The sequence below is a fragment of the Gymnodraco acuticeps genome, unplaced genomic scaffold (genome assembly GCF_902827175.1).
Source record: "Gymnodraco acuticeps unplaced genomic scaffold, fGymAcu1.1, whole genome shotgun sequence".
Classification (NCBI taxonomy): domain Eukaryota; kingdom Metazoa; phylum Chordata; class Actinopteri; order Perciformes; family Bathydraconidae; genus Gymnodraco; species Gymnodraco acuticeps.
This window is the reverse complement of record NW_022989755.1, coordinates 4543211-4560371: the sequence shown is the minus strand read 5'-3', so window position 1 is coordinate 4560371 and position 17161 is coordinate 4543211. Positions and strand designations below refer to the sequence as shown.

Here is a 17161-nt window from a genome sequence, read left to right as displayed (position 1 = left end):
ATTTCTGTACACATTAAAACAAACGATTATATCACACATCATATATATTTTGAGACGCTCAACAAATACTGTTGATAGATGTATCATAAATTATACAAATTAAAAATGTTCCGTCTCAGTCAAATCACCCAAAAGTATGACAACTTTTGTACATGAGCTTGTGTGAATCATTAGATAATAGATAACACAAATATTTAAATATTATTCAAACCAAGTTTGTTACGGTTTCTGTGTTTTCTACTTACGTACATGAATGTAGTATTATCAAATTATTATGATGATATTGATCTTTTTGGGTTATATGATTTTGTAAACGACAACGGGTATTTCTTACCACTGGCCCTCTTGCTTGCCGTAGCAGCGTATAAAAGCTTTCCTAACCGGAAGTTCCGTCCCTCTTCATCCCCTCTCTGAACGACTGAGTAAGTTCCACATTGACACATACAAAAATTACAAATACTATCATCATCCATCCTCATCTCCACCAGTAGTTATATCCCCGCTACTGCTAAAATACAATTTATCAATTCAGCTGGCCCATGACAATATAATCATTTTATTTCCGAGACGTCTATTCCCGTTGTTATAACCTATAAACTGACTCCATCTTTTTCTGCTTTCCCGCAGCGTTCAGTCCGCTGACACGGCAGCATGGTAAGCACTTCTCATTTAAATACTTTAATAGCTCTGTGTGAATAGCTGATAATGATGTAGCTTGTGTGTGTTGGAATGGTGTTACCTGAAATGTGTTTGTTGTGATATTTAGAGCGTCAGATACGGTGGCTAGCATTGGTGATTAGCATTAGCATACTGCTGCTCACTGGGCCACCCGGCTGCTGTCGGTTGCATGTTCACGAGCCCATAGTCGCATGTATTTACCCAAATTGTGATGTGCTAGAGTTAAATAATTTCATATCTACTTTTGAACTATGTTAGCTAATAACATGTTATGTTATGTCATGTTATGTTATGTTAGCTAATAACATCTGATTTATAGTTTACTAATCTTACGTTAGCCACCTGAGACTGGCGTTACTAGCTAATGTAGCTTTTGACCTATGGTTGTCATCAGCAAGGCATGCTATCATCTCAGGCTGATGTGCTCGTGATGCTTTTTAAGTCTTGCAAGAATAATGATGGACCTAGTGCTGGGTTTCGATTGTGACCAGAAACATCAGTTCCACCGGTCCCCTAACATCACTGTTGTCCATTGTCAATCTCTGTCTTGATGCTTTGCCTCAATAATAATATTAGTGCCTTCTGTTTTTCTGCATAGCCTCGCAAGATCGAAGAAATCAAAGATTTCCTGCTCACAGCCAGGAGGAAGGATGCCAAGTGTAAGTCTTAAGTTCCTATATGGTTAATTTTAGTTGCAATGTGTCTTAACTTCATGTTTGGCCTCTGCATGAAACTTAAACAAGTAAATAGAATCTTTGTTGTTAAAAGAAATACCTAAACACTTACTAATCTATTTCAGTACAGACTAATGGGCTCTCCCACTTTTACTCAGTAATTACTAGGGTTACATTGAGTGTTCAGATTAGTCAAATTGAAAATGTGTCTACAGGCAAACGTACATACAGGTGTGTCCTATAAACTTCCTAGAATAAAAGTTTTAGATCTGTAAAGCATCACTACAGTCTTGGTTTGAAAGTGAAGCGATGCTCACATGTGTCTGATGTTTGAATGGTTTTTAATCCAAGTAGTTGTCTAGAGCTGCATCTAAACTGGCTTTCTCTTTCTTCAGCCGTAAAGATCAAGAAGAACAAGGACAATGTTAAGTTCAAGGTCCGCTGCAGCAGGTACCTGTACACCCTTGTCATCACAGACAAAGAGAAGGCTGAGAAGCTGAAGCAGTCTCTGCCCCCAGGTCAGTATCTAACAAGACATTTCATTTGACCTTGCTCATAGTCTTACATTTTCGTTTTTTTTTTTAAAGAAGTTGCCATCTTTCCAGATGGAACCCTGTTGTGCACCACTTGAATGATGTTAGGATTTGTTGGTCTGAGTTTCTTATTCTACTAGCATGTTTTCAAGGATTCACATTTACCGGGATGGTGTGGTGCATATCTGACAGCAGAGGATGGCTCTAGTTCTAGCAATTTACTGTAGAATCATGTGAATAATGTAAAACTGAAATGATGTAAACGAGGCAATTCTCGGAGCATTCACAGAAACACATTGCAACTGTTTTACGGTGCTTGAAGTGATTTCAATGCATTTCTTGGGCCTCAGGAGCACAACCTGTGTTTTGGACAGTAACTAAACAGAAGTTTAAAGAGATTAAAACGGCTTTGGTTTGTAGCATTTTAAATGGGAAGAGTCCACATAGGGTAGATATATGGTTGACAACAACTGGTCTAAAGGCTGAAACGGGCAGGAGCAACATCAGAACTTAAACTGAAAAAAACACAATGTAAAATACTCCCATCATTGCAACAAAGGCCAAACAAAAAATAGACATAACAATTTTCTCCATTTTAACATGACTACAGAATAATGGACAGGGAGTCTAAGGAGAACCTTCATTTGTGTGCACTGAGCAACAGGACATATATCTCCCCTTGTTGTGATGTTTGCAGTGACTTAAAGTTGACTTTAATATAGTTGTCATTGTATCTTATTGATCTTAGATAATTACAAATAATTCAGCTGCATGTGGGGTTGGCTATTTTTCTCTTCTATAAATCAGAATGACAGACACAGATGTTTTCAGTCTTCACTCGTGTATTAAGGTGGCTTCTTATAAGTCATCATAGTTGAATAATTAAGAGGTTATTTAAATGGTATATGGGCCAACACATCAACTAGTTATAACTATATAGTGTGCAAGCAAAATACCTAAAAATGGCGCTTCTGATGTAGTTAATGTCCTTTTTTCAAAAGCACACATGGGTGTCAAAGCATTTGTTTGCATCTATTAACTAGAGATCAAACATGCTGCAACATAAATACAATTTCATTATTACAAAACGTTGCTTACTCCTTGAATCTCAATAATAGCATCTTTGAAGTTTGGTATTTGTAATGCTGACATGAGCCGGTCTGTCTGGTTTCTCAGATATACAACAATGAATGTGTTGTTTTTTTGCAATTACCTCAAACCAAAAGTGACCACTTGTATTCAGAAGTGAAAAATGTGTAATGTTAGGTACATGAAATTAGTGTCATCGTTTGCAGGTGTGATGTTTTTGGCTGGTGTCTCTTTCTAACCAATGTTCCTTTCCTCTTCACAGGTCTGGCTGTCAAGGAACTGAAGTAAATCCGTGATCAGATAATTGTAATAAAAAATGGAAAACAGTTATTTCTCTTTCGGGTTTTTTTCAACTGAATTGTCCTGATCTAGCCTGTTTGCTAAAACAGCATGCTCATATGTATTTGTACCTCTTTCCACAAGATGTCAGATTTGAGCTATAATCAGTAGTAAGAGAAGTGAGGGGAACCACTGTCCGTGTCAAAGCTCTGTAAAAACTATCCCAAATGATGAGACATTAACCTTGAATATGCCTCACTTATTTATTGAACGTGCTCAATTGCCCTCAAATACATTTATTATCAAATTCCAATTGTATGTTTAGTTTTATACAGTCTTGCTATAACTCAGGTGGAAGAGTTTAAGTAGTATATGTCCCCTCAAATGTAATGTCGCCTATGGAAAAAGTTTGTTTTTCTAAGTAAATACCTTCGAAGATGTAAATTAGCTGTCCTTCAAATGATCTGGAGCATTTTTAAAAGACGAGCTAGTTGGCCCTTCACTGCTGAACACTACTGCAATGCTTTATTTGACAAAAAATACATCTGAAAAACAGTGGGAGAATCCTTTTACATTGTTAATCAAGTACAATGCAACTAGCTAAACACTTTCATGTCGTGCTACAGCACCATTACAAACTTAGCATGTAGACCTTTCTGAATAGATGCTTTACGTTGGATTGTTACTGGGATTTAATTTAGCAGAACACCACTACTGCAGTTTCTACGGATTTCACAAGTATATTCATTGGGGTATCTACAGATCTATATACTGACTCAACACCTTTTTCCTTTTCAAATAAATGGTTGCTCATGGTTGATTCTGACGTCCACCATGAGGACATGACCTGCACACCTGCTGTAAATGAAAGATATTTGTAATGGCTTGCGTTAACCACTAGGTGGCAGTACGGTATTCATTCCGCAGAGAGACGGCTGAAACAATGATTAAACCATTTAAAGCTGTCGATATTACATGTATATCACTACACATTAAATACACATTCTTTTTTAACAATATTAGTTCCTCCTGGAAAACATTTTTGTAAACATCAGGGGCTTCCTTGCGCGCTCCCGTCTCTCCTCGTGTCCTTACTCGGTGCGCGTCCCCTCTGAGTGTAGTATCTGTCGGCCGGATAGGAGCGGAGGGTCCTCACTGGGACGGAGTCGGAGACATGGGCGCTGTGTGATTATTTCTTCTTTCATTCAAAAACCTCTGCCGGATTTCACTTTGCAGCCACACTGGTGTCTGACTGGACTTCTTCTACGGTTTCTCTCACGTGTGGCTGAGAGTGTCTCCACAGTCGAGCATGCTTTTATCTCCGTCTTTGTTTGATATGAGACGGGATTAAAATCTCCGGAGCCCGCTTTAGTAACGGGAGGCTAATTTAGGCTGTAGTCGAACTTTTTTTTTGTATCTGGTCAGGGATGTCTTCGGCCCGGGTGGATTACATTGCGCCCTGGTGGACTTACTGGCTTCACAATTTCCCTCATATCAACCTGAGGTTTCAGCCCATTGACAACAGCTTCCAGCCCGAAGAGGAGAACTACCAGCAGGTCAGTACAAGGGGGTGGGACAGGATATCAATGCCAAAACTGAAAAACCGGACCCGTTTTGCACAATATAGTGCTCAATTGTGAGTTTTTCCAACAATATTGCAACATATTTATCAATCTTTCTTTGATAATCCTCCAAAATATAGCTCATAATAGTCTTGGCACTTGTGCTATCATCAGTTCGAGGGTGTTATCAATAAGATTGCTACTGCCTCCATGTTACATTTTGCACGATTGATGACAAAAGATGCATATAATGTCTATAAAAAGTGTCTTCCAGGAAACTTAAGTAGAAGAAGAGTCCACCATATATTTGGACCCAAAGATCATTGGACCAAGTAGGCTACCATCTATTTTAGGTGTTCCAATTTGTTTTGTATTTTTTAAAAAAATTAAAAATGTCTTTGCTAAATGTTATCTCATTATATGTATATGTTTTAAGGAATATTACGTTTCCAGTAGAAACAGAACATTCAGAACTTGTAAATACAGCCCTCAATTGGGCATGTTACATTTTTTTATTTATTTTTAAATTGGACAAATAAGCCTTTGTGTCTGTTGGAGAGAGATATTATTTGGGAAGTGTGTGTGTGTGTGTGTGTCTTACTGTCGAGAGCATGTGTTTGCGTGTGTGTATGTTGTATGGATGTTTTACACCCATTAAGTGGTTCCTGTCTAACTCCAGAGGTGGTGACAGGACAGGTTCACACAGTTTTGAAGTGGCCTGGGATCAACTGTTGGATGACTAATGACCTGCTTGTGATCACATGTCAAGAACAATGAATGATTTATAATTTCACTGTTTAATCTTTCAGGGTTCAGCGTAGTTCAGTGCATGTGAACATCATGCTCAGAAGAGATGACATAGTAGTTAATTACTGCAGCGTTAAAGCACGGGGTTGATCAGGGTGAGGTTAGTGGACTTTTAGGGTGTGAGTTGTCCATCAGAGAGGGTCTTCATATTCACGTGGAGGGAGGAGGTATTCTTGAAGTGCAGTGACAGACAATGGAAATAAGTAAGTGTTGTGAGTCAAATGAAAAACGTCAAACAATGGATTACATTGGGCTACATTTAGGCTATTAATTCCTGGAGATGTCTGTATTGTACTCTGCAATCACGCTTTCACTTCCCTTATCATCTACTACTGTACAAAACTATTGCCAACAAGGTGGAGATTAGGTTGGCTTGGAGAGGAAACAGATGTGTCTGTGGCCCAATACCATCTTATTCAACAATACATTTGCTTAAAAAGTGGCTGTGATGCATTTCTGCTCAACAAAATATCCGGTGGCAGCACAACTAAATTGGATTGTTCTCTACCTAGTATCAGTTAAGAGAGCTTAAATGATGAAGATTTTTGTCTTTTTATACTGCCAGTTTCCATTCTCAGTAGCACTGTGGAAGTGGAGTCAGAGCCACAGGGTGTGGGAGTGGAGGGTGGGGAGTCTCAGCTGGAGATCATCACTTCCTTCTGAAATGATAGTCAACCACAGGCAGACACTTGAGTCATGGGTGGGAAACCCTGTCATCGCCACCATTAACTTCTCTTCTTTGAATTGCATATCTCTGTTTTTCTCTCTGACACAGCTCTCCTCTCGGTTGTCTATTTTTTCACAGATTGGGTAAAATCCTTAATATTCTCGTATTGAAGATTTTTTTTTTCTTTATTGGCCTCGTCAGTGGAGAGTATTGATGTGCCTTTTACCCAGGCTCGTATTCCTTTTATCGGTAGTTGTAATTGGCTAGTTGTAGTGTGGGCAATCCTGGAGAATTCCTCTCTTGGCTTTGCGCCATCCAATGTGATGGAATGCAAGGGGTCGCGATCTTTCCCTGTTCTTTGTCTGTCTGTGTGCTTGTAGTACGTTTCTCACCCTCTGTTGGACACTGGCATTGTCTGTAATGGAATGTCAGAATCACCTGACTAGAGGTCCCTCTATGTCTTCTGACAATAAGCAAGCTAATCTATCTAGGGCTACACGATATATCGTGTCGTGACGATAATCGCGATATGCGCATGCGCGATATTCACATCGCAGGACGTGACGGTTTTTTAAATTAAAAAAATAATTTAATTTAAAAATGTTTTAGGACTTGCGATATTAAGTAGGCAAATTAACTCAAACACGTCATGTTACAATTCTTTTTGCTGCTTGCTACAAAAGGAAAACTTGCGCGGCTCTCATGTCAGGGATACTTGAGTGAGTGACATGCAGGCTCTGCATGCACAGCAAACCACCAATCACAATCAAATCTCCAAAGCAAACGGACCCGGTGATTAAAGGTAAAAACACTGAATAAAGTAGTTTCATGTGTTTCTCCAGGGCAGTTCAGCGCTGCTAACCGAGCTAGCTCAGCTTGTTGCTCTGATAACTTAAGATCCAGACGTCCGTGACTAAAATCCTTCATCCGGTTAAATATAGGCCTAGTTAAATAAATACAATTTGTATAGCATTAAAGTTCAAGAAAGGATGGTTTGCGGGAAAAAAACGGTCTTTTCTTCAATTCCTGTATGTTTTCATATCGCTGGGGGGGGGGGGGGGGGGAATCGCAATGTCAGTTTTTTTCAGTATTGTGCAGCCCTAATTCTATCCTTGTCTTAAAGTCGTGTATTTTGGAATTTCTCACTCAGAGCTGCATAAAACTGTAGAGTTCAGGGTTTTGAATGCTAAAATGAACTAGTGTAGGTCATACTTCTCTTGCTCAGGACAATCTGGACCATTTTGGACAGTCTCTTCCAGGGAATTCATGAAGTTGCCCTCAGTAATACACATAATGATTACTTTTTTTTAAAGTATACCGATGCCTTCACTCACTGACCCCTCTGTGTGATAGTGACATCCCAGCATTGTTGATGATTGCTTTGCTGATGCACATCCTCTCCTCAGCGGTCACACAGCACCCCTCAGTCAGGACTGTCTAATGTGTTAAATGTATTTCTCTCTGCTCCTGATGTCTTTGTCCCGAGGCCTGGAAGATGGAACAAATGCTAAAACTGACAACTGGAAAAGCTCCCCCAAAAATAGGATAGGGGGCCTAGTTTTTTCTATTATGTGTGTGTGAGCCCATGTGTGTGTGCATGTCTTTGTGTGTTTTGAGTCAGACATCATGTGTAGGTCAGCAGGTCCTTGTCCATCTGACGTCCCCTCCCATTTCCTGCTTTGTGACCCAGACACGTTTTTGCCAAATGTTTTCTGTGTTCATCATGTGCTCCTTCCTCCAGAGCCAGGTCAGTTGATGGTCATTGTGAACGCTGTGATGGAGCAACTTAATTCCAGAACTTGGTAATAAGGCCAAAGTAAAAGAGGGGCAAACATTTGCATTACATATATTGCCATGCTTCGGTTTGCTTTGTGGTATAGTATGTTTATGTTGTATCAGTATTCTGGTCTCTGGGCCTTGCTGTTATTAGGGCTAATTATATCCAACAGAATTAGGCTGTTGCTTTTTAGTACAACCTGATGAACTACTTGGAACAATCCTTGGCCCTGTTGATGTTATATACTGCTCTGTTAACTCTCTGTTAAATATGAAGCCAGAAGGCATCGGCTTAGCTTAGCACATAGACGTATTGCACAGACAACAGGAAGTCACTGACTCGTGCTAAGACCCTTGTTCATTTCGACTCCATTTTTTGTCCAGATTAAACACATTCGATTTAACATGTGTATTAGGTACATTTTATTATCTTTAGACAAGGTGGGACTAGCTGTTTTCAGTCTTCATGCTAAGCTAAGGTAGCCTAACCATACTCTGCTCCAGCTTCATTTAAAACACACAAGGTATCAATCATTAATTCCTCTCTAACAGTATGGCAACAGAGATTGATCATCAACATATCTATATTTAGTCGTTTGAGTCCTTTTTGGCGGAAGTTATCCTTTTACAGCAGTTACTGGCTGCCTCTCTGACAGCCCTGTTGTGTCAATTTGAATGGAGATATTCTGCTTCATTCTATTTCTATGGTATGTCTAAGATAGAGGGTGTCGTAAAAAACGACACCCTCTATCTAAGGATAGAGGGTGTCGTTTTTTCTCATACTGATATTCTGAACAATCTGTGCTGTTGTATTTGCTGTAAAGTGTCTCTACTGTAGGCTAATTTTATTATATGTACAGCACTTTGGCTCGACCAAAAATCGTTTATAAATGTGCTATATAAATAAAACTTGATTTGATTTGATGTACTCTCAAGAACCCACTTGAGTGTCATATTGTCCTGAACATGAACAATAACTGCAGGAAAGCTTGTGTATTTACAGCAGACATCTATAATGTTTCGTCCTTTAGGTAGTTCCAACTTCAGGTCACTTTATAGAGCTGAGAACATGCTCAGTGATTGCAGCATTTAATGCGTAAAAGGAAATATGTTTCATTAACTTAACTAACATTGACATCTAGATTTCACACTCCCTGTTCATAAATACATATGATTAGAAAACATTTACCATCCTTTTGCAGAGGGGACCAGGCACACTTTGCTTAATAGCAGCACCGTCCTTGACTAAAAAGCATTTCTCATCTCACCACTAATCACTTTAATGTCCAGACTGGAAATGTTTCTATTGAAAGCTTTTATCTAGCTATTACCGCGACCTAGAATGTTATTGGAGAAATGAGCAAGGCAAGCCACAGACTATGCCTTTTCAATTACGGGATCAAACACGCACTCTTAACACACTCGATCTTTCTGCGTCATTGGCTTCTCTTACTGAGATTCCCTGGGAACAATGTTCCACCCGAGTGCATGCAAACAGTCTCCTCCTCCAGACCTTTTCTGTTTCTTTGTTTTCCTTTTTTTGTCTTCAGCATTTCCTTCACCTTCCCCTTTTGCTTATTGATGTTAGACCTTGTCATACCTATCTAAGTGGATGTGCCATTGTGTCAGAGCTGCTCATGTGTGGACAACAGAGAATTCATGTGAATTTAGGAGTATAATATATATATTTCCCACTTAGAGAATTAGCTTCAAGAACCACATTTACTTTGAATTGTAGTGATGTGGTTACGGTGTCAATGATTGTAATGTTGTGTTCTCAAATATTTAATTGTCTTTGCAGCTGCTCATCTTTCCACAATGCATTCACCCTTTTACTGATTACAGCTTATGTACAGCTGGGTTCATAGGCCGTCGTGTTAGCTGTGTTTGGCTTGTGTGATAGAAAATGGAAAATTACGCATAACAAGGGCTGAAAATCAATGATGTGTTCAGCTATCACATCTGCCCTGATTTCATTGGAAATGTAACAACTCCTCAATCGTCTCCTCCTCATGAAAATCAATCTCAATCTTGATTTCCACACTCTTTGTCCCACCTCAGCCTCTCCCTGTTTGTGTAAATCACTCAATGTTAAAACAATGATTCAGCTTCTGTAGTAGTCATGATGTATTTGTTTAAGTCCTTGTTTCTATCATGCATGCATACAGAAAGATGCACTTACAGTGTCCCCTCTGGCTTTCCAGAAGGTCATTAACCCCAATCTGTCTCCATAGTGCTTGAAGCCAGTGATTAGCATCACCCGATTGGCTGGATGGTATGCCCCAGGTCTGTGCTAATAAGGCATCCCTCATGCTGATCATTTAAACACGATATGACAGAACTGAATGCTCATATATGATTCCGTGGGGTTTATGATTGTTTCTCTGCGTTTTTCCTTGTGTCACGGTTTAACTTTGGTATTGAAGATCCGATCGTGCATGGGACAAGTGGATTCTCGCTGCCACATTCCCCTCCAGCAGAAACAACAATGAAAATCTGCTCTCCCATTGGAAGCTAGGGGGTTGGGTTTCCTTTGTTGTGGGGGGAGTAGCATCAAAAACAAGACCTTTGACTCCCCCAAGGGAAAGCTTTGGGCTTTGGGGTTCACAGAAGGTGAAAGGAAGAGATAACCCGAAAAAGATTCATGGAGGTTTTACAGAACAACAGGAATAGAGTGGTGCAGGAATGAGTCCTCAAATCCAGAAATTAGTCAGCATTTTAGCACTTCCCTTTCCCATGTTTTTTGAATGGGATTTGGTTTGATGCCTGCAATATGTTCTTAGGTTAAAACAAGCTTAACACCTTTTAGCGTTTCTTTCTATGACCTAAAAAACATCAGTAAATACCACATCCTTAAATGTGAGAAGCTTCTATGTTTCAGAAAAATTGCTAAATGAGACCACTAAACGTCCTCATGCCATCAAGAGTCCGCTATAAGACCAACGGTGATGGTAGGAACCCATGCAACAGTGATGTTATTTGTTTATAGCCTAATGTTAGCTATTCTGATGATTGTATTTGCGCTTAAAAACCTATAAAGGTGGAAATATTTGGAGATGATCCGACCGGGCAAAATGTGTATGTTTCATGAACTTTCGTTTGCCTCAGAGTTCCTGGAATATTCCAAAATCCAATGGAAAAACCCCATTGGCTTTTTGTCAATGGGGTTTTGACATAAAACTAAATGACATCAACACTGCATCTCTCTACGAGCCAAACATTTCTCTTGACGAAGCAGAACAAAATCCAATCTTTTGATGAGCATAGCACCACACCTCACCAGACTCCTGAGACCCTCATTCTGTTATGGAAAAGGTCCAGTGCAACAAATCAGTGAAGCGTATCAAATGTAAAGGATACTTTAGTAACGAAGCCCCTCCCCTTTCCTCCTCTCATTCATAACCCATGGGTCGCTTTGCTGGGACTTAATGGTGTCCCAGCTGTGAACATGGGATGGCCCCTGCCAAGTGCACTCTGCCGGAAAAAGCATCGGGCCCTTGGGCGTTTTTCCCGAGTGTTAGAGTGAGACGGGCAGCAGCATGGAGGGGGACAGTGAGTCAGAGTGATCTGTGGAGGGGTGGGGTACATTTCGTTATCTTATTTCTCAAGTAAGCCTACATTCAGCTCTCCATGGAGGTATAAATCCCTTTCATAAAATGTTCTTATTGTGTTGATTTGTCTTAAAGGAGGACAGTTGCTCCACAATAAGTTTCCAAAAGGAATCTGTGTTTTGGCTCTTCACAGGAGCCCTCCATCAAGAGTGTTTACTTATCATGAGAAGCACTGAAAACATCTTTATAATGTGCGGGGGAACTTTGTTAAGCCTAAGGAAATAACTGAGAGTTGTCTCGGCTTGCATTATGGGATTGTACGATTTTGGAGCTTTGGAGTCTTTTGCTAGTCTCCCGACTTCATGGAAGCGCCATACTAAATCATCGGAATAGGAAACACAGAGGGAAGTAAAAAACACCAAAATGATGACTATAGATTTCTCACAGCAAGAAAAGAGCCGTCCTGCTCACTATGCTTCCACTTTCAAGGTGGAATTTCTCTTTGTCCATGTCTTCTTCTTTCTCTAACTGACCTGACACCGGTTTAACCCCTATCATGTTAAAGGAATGTCACTGTCCATCCAAGCCACATACCCTTACACACACATACACACATATATTGCACATTGTTGCACAATGCGCCTGGAGACCTCTTCCACCTCCGCACAGCTGTCTGCCACCTGCTGTCCAGCAGCCTTGCTTGAGGAAGACACTTCATATCGCTTAGCATGCATTTAGCACTACTCCGAGCTAGTAGAATTCCTCTGTCACATGGCTTAGTCCTGCTTATCAGATGCACTGCAACAGATGGAAGTGCTTTCCGTCGCTATATATTAATTATGGCCTCTACTTGTGTTTTAAAAATTGATTTTTAATGGGTCCTCTGCATAAGGCACAAACTATGTACCACTTAGACAGTTGTGAGTTTGCATCTGTTTCGCCGTACAGCACTTCCTCGGTTTTCTGTTTCAGCCATAATGCTCCAATAAAGCATCCTGTGCATCAGTGAGGCCATCAAGAAGTCGTATTTTCTGGGTAAAATGTACTGTATATATGGATATTGAGCACTTGTATTTTCTCAGTGAGTCATTTATTCATTTGACAGGGGTTTAACTGACAGTTATATAACAATAGATTGATCAATCAGGGATATCAATTGCAATTTCCTGTACTCATAACTGGATTACATTGTATGTACTTCATGTTTTGGCAGCTTTGTGACTCACAGATGGCTAAAATAGTTCCCCTTGTTTGACTTTGCTGGGTTAACCAATGGTGTCATCCCTTGTAGTCCATTAGTCATGCTTTTGGGCAGAGCAAATGGCCAATTTTCTTACCATGCGCTTGTGCGTTTATTTTTGTACATCCAACAATGATATTCATAGGTTGGCCCACTATTTTAGGGGAAGAAGTGGTAGCATTATGCAACAATACAACCTCAGGGGAAAGCCATCTACAATGGATTTGTAATAGGAAACTGGGCCGTGCACCGAGGGGTAAGAAGTCTGAGGTAGCCATGTGGATGAGGAATCTTTGTCTTCCCATCATGGGCCGACACACTTTGTCACTCTTTATCTCCTTTCTGTGTCTTCAGTCTTCCTCATCCACATCCTGCTGTCTCACTGCTTTCATTTCCTTACATTTTCATTCATCACTCTATTCCTATTTCAATTTTTTTATCATGTATCTACTTTCTCCACATCCTCATCTCAGGGATTGTCTTTCCGCTCAGCTAGATCTCCCTTCCTTTCTCTCCTTGTGTGATCGCCTCAGGCCTCGTGCTCGCCCCACCCCCTGTCTGTTGGGACAATTGAGAGGAAACAAAACGGAGAAGACAGCTGAGTGGGCCTCTTGAGTTAGGAATGAGTAAGTAAGGAGAAGGGTGTTAACATATCGAGTCTGCTTTTACAAGGGGGAACTACTCAGACCTAATTTAGGTAGCAGTTAAGTGGTCGGAGCTTCCAATTGGATTCTTAACCAAGGAGCGAATGTGTGCACACTCCAGTCAGTAAAAGATAAATGGTGTTTTTAAATTTAATGGAAGGTTTGAGCACTTGGGAAGAGATGGTTTCAAGGATGGGCTTTTTCAGTGTGTGTGTTTGTGCAGGTACAGTCTCTGTGTGCATCCTTCCTCTGAATGGATGTGCTACATAATTCAGAAGCCATTATTGGTGCGCCCTACTGCTGAGAAGAAAGGATAGTAGGGATAGAGAGAGAAAGAGTGATGGACAGAAAAAAAAGAGGAGAGTGTTGTTCTTGCTTTAAAAGCTACCTTGGAATAAATATTTCCCCTGAAAAGAATACATGTCTGAGCTCCTTCCAAAGCCCAGTGCATGTTTAAAACGCCATGGGTCTAACGTCTTTAAAGAGGCCCTATTATGCCTTTTGTGGTTTTCCTCTTCCTGTAGTGTGTTATATAGGTTTTTATCCATGGAAATGGTCTGCAAAGTCTCAAAGTTCCCTCGCCCCACAATCCCCCCCTGCCTAAAATGCCCCGATTGTAGTCCTTTGCTTACTTCGGTAACACTTCTGTAGGAATGGGTATCGTTTGAAATGTATCGATTCCGATTCTGATTCCGGTTCTGCTTATCGATTCCGGTTCTTATCGATTCCCCGTTTCGTTTCCAAAATTGTAAAAGAAAGAGGTCAAACGTTTAGATAACAAAAATATATTTATTCTTTTAACTGACATTTTTACAAATAAAAAAATATACATGCAATACAAATGTATTACACAATAGCTGTGCTTTATTTTAACTGAGCTATGCCTTTGGCAAGCTATTAACAGGCATTACACTGTGCCTTGTCTTTTTCTTTTTTAGTGTAGTGTAGCCTCACTTCAGAGCATTTACAGCGACCCATCTTTGGTGTTATGAAGTGACTGAGCTCGTGAACTGTCTACGGGAGGGCGGGGGGAGCCTCGCTGCGGGGAAACTGTGGACCTCTGTCGCCTGTCAGCGCAACTTACATGATGGCGTTTAAAAAAATTAAGGGCGGTGCCGGCCGTTATTCTCCAGAACACACAGATGGCCAGTCCGCCTACCCTGTATTCCACCGGGTCACCGCAGCGCCGCGGCGCAGACGGACCCGGTGGAATACAGGGTCTACCGCGTTTAGGAACCGTTAAGCAGAACCGAAATTGTGTATTTTGTATGGGTACCCGGCATTTTCTTATCGGTTCTCATCTGGAACCGAGTTTCGGTTCCCAACCCTACACTTCTGTAACATAGTGACATCACTACGTAACACTTGTGCTTCTATTGGCTAGTTATCCAACAAATTGTCCGTGATTGGCTGAGGGGCTGGACATCTCTTAGCGGTTGACCAATCACAACAGAGCCGGCCAGCTAACCAATCAGAGCAGACTGGGCTCTGGTTTCAGACAGAGGGTGAAAAGAGGTGCTGCAGCACAGGCAGTATGAGAAAAATAAAGAGCTTGGAAACATGTCACAGTAGAGGCAGAAAATACAAATATGAAACCTGAAAGTTAGTCCCCTAAGTAAAAGATAATTTAAAGCTTAATAAAGTGTATTCCTTTCAATAGTTTTCCTCTCCCAATTCATTCATTCCCTCTTTTCTCTACATTGCCCTGGTTGCAGAGGGAATCACAAGACAGGCCCGTCACATGCTGCTTATTTCAATCAGGCTAAGATAATTCGCCCTTTCACTCGTCCTCTCTCGCTTACACAAGGGAACCAACTAACCTGCACGTTACCATGCCGATTAGAGCGTCTGGGTGGCCCAGTGTGTGTGCGTACATCAGGAGTTTCCCCCTTTGTCTCCTCTGTGGAAACAATCTTAGTCTGTCTCTCCCCCTCCTTCCACGTTCAAATGATCCACCTGAGCCCCACATTCTCCGTCTCATTTATCGTGTTCACCTCAATTACACCCAGTTTGCACCAACTCCCATCACTCTTAGCCCCCACCCTGCCCACAGGACCGGATGAGGAGCATCTCTTTGTCTCACCTTGGTGCACACTGCCATCCATCTGTCTGAGTGCACCCATTAACACATTTTACAATCCCCTCTCTTAAACCGCGGCACTACATTTCCACGAATCTCCGCACCTGTTTTATGGCGCACTGGAGAATATGAGAAAGTTGAAAGGTCAATGACTGGAGCCAAATCCTTCCTTTGAATCTGCTTCTGCATTTCCCTCTTTTTTTCCGTCAGAAGATGTGTGTCCATCTACTTAAAAAGGCATGTAGCCGTGAAATGGGACAAGATGAGGCACTGCACCCCAACAGATGGAGCCAGGGAGAGAAAAAGGGAAAGGGAGCAAAAGAACACACATTATATGGATATCTATAAATATCAATCAGAGGGACTTTGTCAGATGGCGTAAGCAGCTGTTTTGAGGCTTGGGAAGGATTATTCAGTTTTCATCTTACTTGCCTCTTTTAGTCGTTGACATAAACCCTTCCATTTTTGGATTTGAATCCCACTACTTGACTTGCAGGACACACAATATCACAGCATGAAAGTAGATGGCTCGGCACCAAAAGATTTCAGACAAACTAAAGGAAGAGTAAAAGGGGCGGGGAGGGGGGGGTTTGAAGAGGGAATGAGCTTGATTAAACCCACCGTCTGACAGATGGATGTAGAATTCTGTTAGGACAGGCTTGTTGCTATTTTCGTCACGACACTCATCTCATGCAGAAGGTGGTACGGGGGCTTAAGGAAGGATGAGAGGCACAGAAGTATAAGCAGAGATGCATGAGGAGGTGTCTGCTCTCCAGCTGGAGACAGAGAGGATAACAAGCTCCCAGAATGCAGTTGGTCTTGTTTCTGGGGCAGATGAAGACATATTTATACGTTTTTTTTTGGTGTCTTTTTACCATACTAATCAGAGCTAATGTGGACGTTTGTTTGAAAATGTTTGTTTGAAGTCAGAACGTTGTGGAATCATGACATAATGTTACTGGGATATTTAACAGAGGGCGGGATTTAGCTGATTTTCTAGTCGTTTTGACTTTCAAAGTTAAACGTTTTTAAGAGTAAGAGCATTTTTGTGATATGTCAATTCATTTTGCTGACGATACTTTTACTGTTCTTTTAGTATGACTGCATGTTACTATTTGTACAGCTTTTTACTCAAAGCAATAGTTCAGATCCTTTGAAGTAGGGATGAATAAGATACACATTTATAGTCAGTGTTTTGTATCAGTTTAGACAAACAAACAGGAGATAAGCAATGCTCTGATGTGGACAGAGGCTGCTAAACAAAAAATCAGTGTATGTTGTATTTAGAACATTTTAACCACTTTTTGTTTTTGTTGCTCTCGCAAAAAGCCTCCATTGACAAAATCAGTAATTTCACCTTAAAGGACATGAATTGCTGCTTCTATCTGTTAGTTGGCTTATCTGATTGTGGGACTTTGGGAGAACAGGATTAAAGTCACACATTACTTTAAGGGGCTCTATTATGCTAATTTGCAGGTTCATATTTGTATTTAGTGTCTCTACTGTGACTGCAGCACCTCTTTTAACCCTCTGTCTGAAACCAGAGCCCAACTGGTCAGCTCTCTTGCGATTGGTCAACCA

General features: G+C 40.9%; 2 protein-coding genes across 3 annotated transcripts in view; both read left to right on the top strand.

The window, feature by feature from the left end:
• The first annotated feature begins 340 nt into the window (after positions 1-340).
• rpl38 (ribosomal protein L38) lies at positions 341-3304 on the top strand. The gene is made up of 5 exons (XM_034213763.1): positions 341-422; positions 628-654; positions 1277-1337; positions 1748-1870; positions 3237-3304. The coding sequence occupies exons 2-5, from the start codon at positions 652-654 to the stop codon at positions 3260-3262; spliced, it is 213 nt and encodes a 70-aa protein (XP_034069654.1). The 5' UTR covers positions 341-422; positions 628-651; the 3' UTR covers positions 3263-3304.
• A 1045-nt stretch (positions 3305-4349) lies between these two features.
• ttyh2 (tweety family member 2) overlaps positions 4350-17161 on the top strand; it is a 64556-nt gene continuing 51744 nt past the window's right edge. For both annotated transcript variants that reach the window (XM_034213739.1, XM_034213748.1), the window contains exon 1: positions 4350-4809. In XM_034213739.1, coding sequence (XP_034069630.1) covers positions 4681-4809 — 129 coding nt within the window. In that variant the 5' untranslated portion in view covers positions 4350-4680. The remainder of the gene's footprint in view (positions 4810-17161) is intronic.